We start from the raw sequence: 7483 nt of genomic DNA, 5'->3' as shown, positions 1-7483 counted from the left end.
GGCCTTACATTTAGGTCTTTAATCCATTTTGAGTTTATTTTTGTGTATGGTGTTAGAGAGTGTTCTAATTTCATTCTTTTACATGTACCTGTTCAGTTTTCCCAGCACCACTTATTGAAGAGGCTGTCTATTCTCCATTGTATATTCTTGCCTCCTTTATCAAAGATAAGATGACCATATGTGGGATGCACTTAAATTACTTGTTAACAGCTTGATCCTTTCAGGTTTTGCTTTTTAATTTGTTCGGTGGGACAAGTGCAGCCTTTAGTCTGGATTAATTTTGCCCCACTTTGAGTACTCTACTCAATGGCCTGTTTAGTATGAGGTTTTTTTCACTCTGGCTATTGAAAATATGAGCCATTCCCAAACCAAGGTGAGCTCCAAGAATTGTTCTGCCTGCTCCTTTTCAGTAGTTCTTTCACCACATTCTGGTAGTTTCCTCACTGCAATACTGTAAAGCAATTCTGATGCTAACTACCTAGACTTAGCATAGATTCTGCAGGCTATGGTCACAGTCCCAACAAGACTGTCATCAAGTCTTACTGACTTGCCCGTTACAAGCTCAGGGGTTCCCCAGGCCACTCACATTTCTAATCAAGTGGCTACAAATAGGAGGATTCATGTTAGCCCCTCAGGTTTGATAATTTGCTAGAACAACTTACAGAATCTAGGAAAGTGCTATACTTAAAATTACAGTTTTATTATAAAAGATACAGAGCAGGACCAGACAAATGAGACCCATAAGTTAACATCTGGGAGAGTACTGAATACAAGAGCCTCTGTGTCCTCTCCATGTGGAATCAAGATGTCACCCTCTCGGCATATCTGTGTGTTCATCAACCAGGAAACTCAACCAAGATTTGATGTTCAGAGTTTTTAATGGGGTTTTATTACATAGGCATGATATATTGTGTCATTGACCCCTTGAATGAACTTAGTCTCCAGCCACCTTCCCCTTCCTGGAGGAGGTCAGGCTAATATCACCTAGCTCAAAGCCCAGTCCTCTAGTCACATGGTTAATCTTTCCAATATGGCCAGCCCCCCGATCCTGAAACTATGTAGGACCCCACCATGAGTCACTTCATTAGCATAAACTTAGGCATGGTCCCAGACACCCACAATGAGTAACAAAGATATCACTTGGGAAATTCTGAAGATTTAAAAGCTCCCTACCAACAACTTGGGACCAGACTAGGCAAATTATTATACAACACTCAAACACCTGCACTAGTCAGTTTTCAACTGAAGACTCTAGGGAAACCTCTTACAGATCTTTGGAGCTCCCCTCTTTGTAGCACTCTCCTTTGTGTTGCTGTGACCTGCAGATTCTAACTGCCTTGGCTTCCCTGAATTCTCAACATTTTCTTCTCAACACACGGAGACCACTGAGCTCTAGTTGTGTTCCCCTTCCCTGCCCTGCATCCTCAGAACTTTCCTCAGGCATGTGCTACCTGCTGTCCAGTGTCTGAAAAACATTGTTTCATATATTTTGTTCAGTATTATAGTTGATTAAGATGGTAGAATAAATCTGGAATAAATAATTCCATATTACTCTATCATAATTGGTAGAAGTCTGTTCTTTTATTTAGTACTCTTAGCTAAATCACCCAAGAAAGTTTGTGTGTCATCATTTTCTCCACATGTTAACCTCTAAAAATCATTTCTATAATATTTCCAAGGCATTTTCCTATAATTCCTAGGATATTTCATATATTATTGCAAAGCCATAAGATGATGCTATTTACAAAAACTTTTTTAAATGGTATTTCATATAATTGGCACATAGTCAAATTAAGTAGTAAGTGGTAGAACCTGATTTCAAACTTCAACAGTCTGATTCTGGAGCACATGCCTTTCAGTGTCAAACTCCTAGTTAAACAGATGCAGTATCCTGTTTCACTTTTCTGGTGGCTGTCAGACTTTGAGTTTTTTATTTTGTCAAATGGCCCTTTGGAGCTAACCAGAACCCTAATGAAAATTATAATATAGGGATGTCTTCTTTAACCTCGTAGCCCCAGAACTCTCTTATTATTTTTACTTCTACCCCCACAAGATGTATGTTACCCTCATGTAGCCTTTTGCCTGTTTAAAGCAAGCTCGGCATCTTTCTCAGGCTTGTCCTCTCTATAAACTTCTCCATACTATGAAATTATTCCCTCCTACTTCTCAGGCAAAAGTCTTTTCTATAGTTACGTAATCTTATTGACAAAATATAGCTTACATGTATAGTATAAATGACACATAGTTGTTCCTGCCAAGTAAAGGATAATGGTACTTTGAAAAATGAATAGGTTTCTGGAAAAGGCAAAACTTTGGAAACAGTAAAAAGGTAAGTAGTTGCCAAGGAAGGAGTAGGGATGAGTAGGCAGAGCACAGAGGATTTTTAGGGCAGTGAAAACATTCTGTATGATAACATAATGATGGATGCATGTCATAATACATTTTTCCAAACCCATAGAATATACAAAACCAAGAGTGACCTCTAAGGTAAACTATGGGCTTTGGGTGATTATCAATGAGTGACAATGTGATAGTCACTGTAGATTCATCAACTGTAACATTGTTCCACTTTGGTGGGGGATGCTGATAACGGGGGAGGCTGTGCATGTGTGGGAGCAGGGAGTATATAGAAATTCTCTGTACCTTCCCCTCAGTTTTGCTGTGAACCTTAAACTGTGCTAAAAAAAAAAGTATTAATAAAAAAATTATCATTAAAAAGTAAATTGGTCAACCCAAATGACCTCACTTGCTGAAATCTCTACATTGAGATTGTGTCTTTGAAAACCTGTGCATTCTTTTATTCACTGGTCAGCTTCTCTTTTATTTTCAGAAGCTTCTTTGACCTAGACTCAGGTAATTAGTAGGATTTCCCATAAGCTGTATAAACTGTAAATAGTTTAGTCCATAGACTTTCTGTCAATTAGATAATTTGAGGTTTAAATCTGCTTGCTTTCTAACAATGGAATTCTTTTTTTAATTGAACTATAGTTGATTTACAAAATTATATTAGTTTCAGGTGTACAGCAAAATGATTTGTTATACATACATACATATATATATATACATATATTCTTTTTCAGATTCTTTTCCACTGTCGGTTATTATAAGATACTGAATATAGTTCCCTGTGCTATACAGTAAATCCTTGTTTATCTATTTTATGTATAGTGTGTGTATCAAGAATAAAATTCTTGTATCTTAAGATTTGCCTTTAAAGTAAAAAAAAAAAAAATCTATCCAAGTGATTATTAGATTCCTTTTGCTCTAAACAGAATAATCCCTTGGTGTGGCTGTTTGAATTTACAGGATAATAACTTCCCAGGTATCAGTTGTTCTAGTGGTATTTATTTGTTGGCAAATACCCCACATTTAGACTGTCCATGTCCAGCTTTCTTTTTCTTTTTCTCTAACTTGCTATAGTTGCAAATGAGGGCTAGAGATAATTGGTTTATAGATGTGTTTACTATTTTATTGACCCATAATTTTTATGTGGATTGTTTTAAGTTCAAATTAGCGATTTCACATAGAGTGAAGATCTGTGCTATAATTTTTATCATTTTATCGTAACAAGAATCATTTTTTAAATAAGAGTTTTCATAGGGGGATGAGAAAAGGACTGATCTCATCAATTTTAGAATGCAAACATGTTGATTGCATATTTTTTAATATACTTGAAACAATAGTTAATGGTCATAAACTGAGTTTTTTTTTTAATGTCTACTTTTATAATTTTTTAGTACAACACCTCAGGTATTGAGCCCCACTATCACATCTCCCCCAAATGCACTGCCTCGAAGAAGTTCACGACTTTTTACTAGTGACAGCTCTACAACCAAGGTAATTTAAAGATTTCTGTATGTCACATTTACTTAATGCTTCCTCCTCTAAAATTTCTGTTCATCGATGACTCAATGTCTGATGAATAAATTAAGAGACTATTTAAAAATTGTTTAATGTTTTTTAATTTGGAGGACCATCTGTAACATTTGTAAATTTTCTTGGTCCTTTAATAAATATAACATTGTAGAAATTACAAAATTATAGTGATGGAGAGCAGGTCAATGGTTATTAGGAGTTAGAACTGAGGGGAGGATGTGACTTTTACAGCATAGCACAAGGGAATTTCTTTGTGTAGTGGTAGAGCAGTCCTATATCTTTATTGTGGTAGTTGATTACACAAATCCATACATGTGACAAAATTATACTGAACTATATACACCAAAATTTTTTTTAAGGTGAATGTGAAAACTGATGAAATCCAAATAAGATCTATAGTTTTGGTTGCTAGTGTTGTACCAATTCCAATTTCCTGGATTTGATGGTGTACTACGGTTATGTCAAATGTTACCATTGGGAAAAATTGTGGGAAGAGTAAATGGAAATTTTCTGTGTTTTCTTTGCACGTTTCTTTGCACAATTGGAGGAACTTATACCTTTGGTAAATTTTCTTCATCCATTGACAAATATTATGGACAGTCTTTAACTTTGACATACATAGATCAGCAATTTTATACCTTATAAATTACAATGCTCTGAGACAATTAGATAATTGTTGTATCTCCTTATTTTTAAATAATAAATGAAAGTGATGGGTTTTTTTAAATGTTTGTTTATTTATTTATTTGGCTGCATTGGGTCGTAGTTGCGGCACATGGGCTCTTTGTTGTGGCGCGCGGGCTTCTCTCTAGTTGTGGCCTGTGGGCTTAGTTGCCCCACGGCATGTGGGATCTTAGTTCTCCAGCCAGGGATCGAACCCACGTCCCCTGCATTGGAAGGTGGATTCTTAACCATTGGACCAGCAGGGAAGTCCCAAAAGTGATATACTTTCAATAAAGAGAAATGCTTAAAGCTAATGTACCTTAAACACTAGTTAGTTAATATGATTTATTTTCAGAATTGTTGTGTTTCAAATTAAATGACTTTGATGACTTGTTTTCTGAGAAAAATACAGATCAATAAAAACTTTATTTTATATCTAATACTTGAGAAAAAGGGTTGGGGGGATGTCTAAAATAAATGAGTATAAGTATGGGATTTTCCTTCTTGTTACAGGAGAATAGCAAGAAATTAAAAATGAAGTTTCCACCTAAAATCCCAAACAGAAAAACAAAAAGTAAAACTAATAAAGGAGGAATAACTCAACCTAACATAAATGATAGCCTAGAAATAACAAAATTAGACTCTGCAATCATTTCAGAAGGGAAAATCTCCACAATCACACCTCAGATCCAGGCATTTAATCTACAGAAAGCAGCAGCAGGTCTGTTTTAAATGCTTAATATCTTCCTTGTATTTTATTTTATTTTATTCACTTATTTTAGGTAAATTTATTTACGTTCATTAAAGTGCTTTCCATTTTTTTCTGGATAGATGTTGGAATTTTTAATGAATTATTTTGTAATTAGCCTTTCTAGAAAACCAGACTGCTTTACTGTGTTTTTCTCCTTTGTTTACTACATTGTTTTCTCCTAGAAGGTTTGATGAGCCTTCTTCGTGAAATGGGGAAAGGTTATTTAGCTTTGTGCTCATACAACTGCAAAGAAGCTATAAATATCTTGAGCCACCTACCTTCTCACCACTACAATACTGGTTGGGTCCTGTGCCAGATTGGAAGGGCCTATTTTGAACTTTCAGAGTACATGCAAGTAAGTATGAAAAATAGTTATATATGCCTTTCTAGAGATAATTTAAATTTAATTAAAATGCTTATGCTTGAGAAGCCTAGATCTAAAGGGTCGGTATTTATTATGTAACGTCTATATTTATTTTGTCACTATTTATAATTTGTCAGCACAATTCTTTCTTGTGTTAAGGGGTAGTTTAAATTCTTTGGGATTACTTGAGATAGATTTGTAGAGAACCCAAGTCATCCATACATTCTTTTTTTTTTTTTTAATTTATTTTTCCTTTTTTTTTTTTGGCTTGTATTGGGTTTTAGTTAGGGCACACAGGATCTTTGTTGAGGCATGCAGAATCTTTTTGTTACGGCACATGGTCTGCTTGGGTTTCTCTCTAGTTGTGCCGCTCAGGCTTCTCTCTAGTTGTGGCGGGAGGGTATTCTCTTTCTAGTTGTGGCACGCGGGCTCTGTAGTTTGCGGCATGCGGGCTCTCTCCTTGAGGCGTGAGCTCAATAGTAGTGGCACTTGGGCTTAGTTGCCCCACAGCATGTGGGATCTTAGTTCCCGACCAGAGATCGAACCCGCATCCCCTGCTTGAAAGGTGGGTTCTTTACCCCTGGACCACCAGGGAAGTCCCCATCCATACATTCTTATGTGAAACATTTGTACTCAGTTGGATCTGAAAATATGTATTTACCATGTAATAGACATTTATAATCAACTCTTTCTACTATATATATAGAGTTCTTACTGGGATGACTTTTTGGCATTTAGTATGTTTTATAAATTTAATACTATGAAGAAAGTTGTATGTAACCGAGAACATAATATCCATATTAAAAGGTTTTTATCATTTTAATTTTAATTATATTTGTTGCTTAAGTTATCTGTTTAAATCAGGAAAGGAGAGGATGATTAGCCTAAAGCCAAAGAAAATTCTAATTTACTCCCCATTTCTTCTTTCAAAGCACTTCATCCCCCTGCCCCTAAACTTAAAATTAGAAAAACGTTTAAAAAAAACTTTAAGAAACCTATATATTAGTAAAATTTCTCTAACATAAATTATTTAAAGTTGATAATAAGGTCACTTATTTGCCCTGATTACTTTCAGCATATATTTGAGTGCATGTTGTATCCTAGACTCTCTTCTGTACTGTAATATAGCTAGACAGATAATTGCTTGCCTTCAGAGAGCTTACTTTCTAGTAAGAGACATATTGTAAGCCAATAAATATATAAGGACAGGCAATAAGCATATGAAAGAAATAGCAATAAGTCATAGCAATAAGCAATAATAATAGCAATAAGCATATGACGTAGCAGTAAGTCATATGAAAGAAAAATGAAGCATGGTAAGGAGATTGGGAGACAGTGAAGTATGGTGCTATTTTTTAAAAAACATGCTCAGAAAAAGGTTGCTTCTCCCTTAATGAGCCATACAAAGCTCTAGGGGTGAAGTGTACTTCCAGGTAGAGAATAAATGCAGAATTGTAATTTATTGTAAATTACAATTGTGATTTATCTTGTAATTTTTGTAATCTATCTTGTAATAAATAGTAATTTATCTTGTAATTTTGAGTACTAAAGAAAAAAGAGTTGTAGACTGAAAGACTTTTTCATTGCTGGATTGTGGTTTTTTTAATTGGTACACAGGTTTACCTTTGTAAATGATGTAGACCCAGATATTTAACTAAAGAAAGCCTTTGTTTCAACTTATTAAGTTTTTTTTTTTTTTCATTTTCCTTTTTGTCTATGGCACAGTCACTTTTCAGAGGAAGCAATAGATTCTGAAAAATTGTAAACCAGGGCTTCCCTGGTGGCGCAGTGGTTGAGAGTCCGCCTGCCGATGCAGGGGACACGGGTTT

General features: G+C 35.2%; 1 protein-coding gene across 10 annotated transcripts in view; it reads left to right on the top strand.

Moving 5' to 3' along the window:
- CDC27 (cell division cycle 27) overlaps nt 1-7483 on the top strand; it is a 61823-nt gene that overhangs the window by 37146 nt on the left and 17194 nt on the right. For 7 of the 10 annotated variants that reach the window (XM_007100230.4, XM_024130039.3, XM_007100226.4 and 4 more), the window contains exons 10-12: nt 3738-3837; nt 5053-5260; nt 5473-5645. In XM_007100230.4, coding sequence (XP_007100292.1) covers nt 3738-3837; nt 5053-5260; nt 5473-5645 — 481 coding nt within the window. The remainder of the gene's footprint in view (nt 1-3737; nt 3838-5052; nt 5261-5472; nt 5646-7483) is intronic. The other 3 variants (XM_007100227.4, XM_007100229.4, XM_028498256.2) reach the window with 1 other exon arrangement.

Source organism: Physeter macrocephalus, chromosome 14 (genome assembly GCF_002837175.3).
Source record: "Physeter macrocephalus isolate SW-GA chromosome 14, ASM283717v5, whole genome shotgun sequence".
NCBI classification, from domain to species: Eukaryota; Metazoa; Chordata; class Mammalia; order Artiodactyla; family Physeteridae; genus Physeter; species Physeter macrocephalus.
Note: the sequence above shows the minus strand (reverse complement) of the source record. Positions and strands in the feature narration are given on the sequence as shown.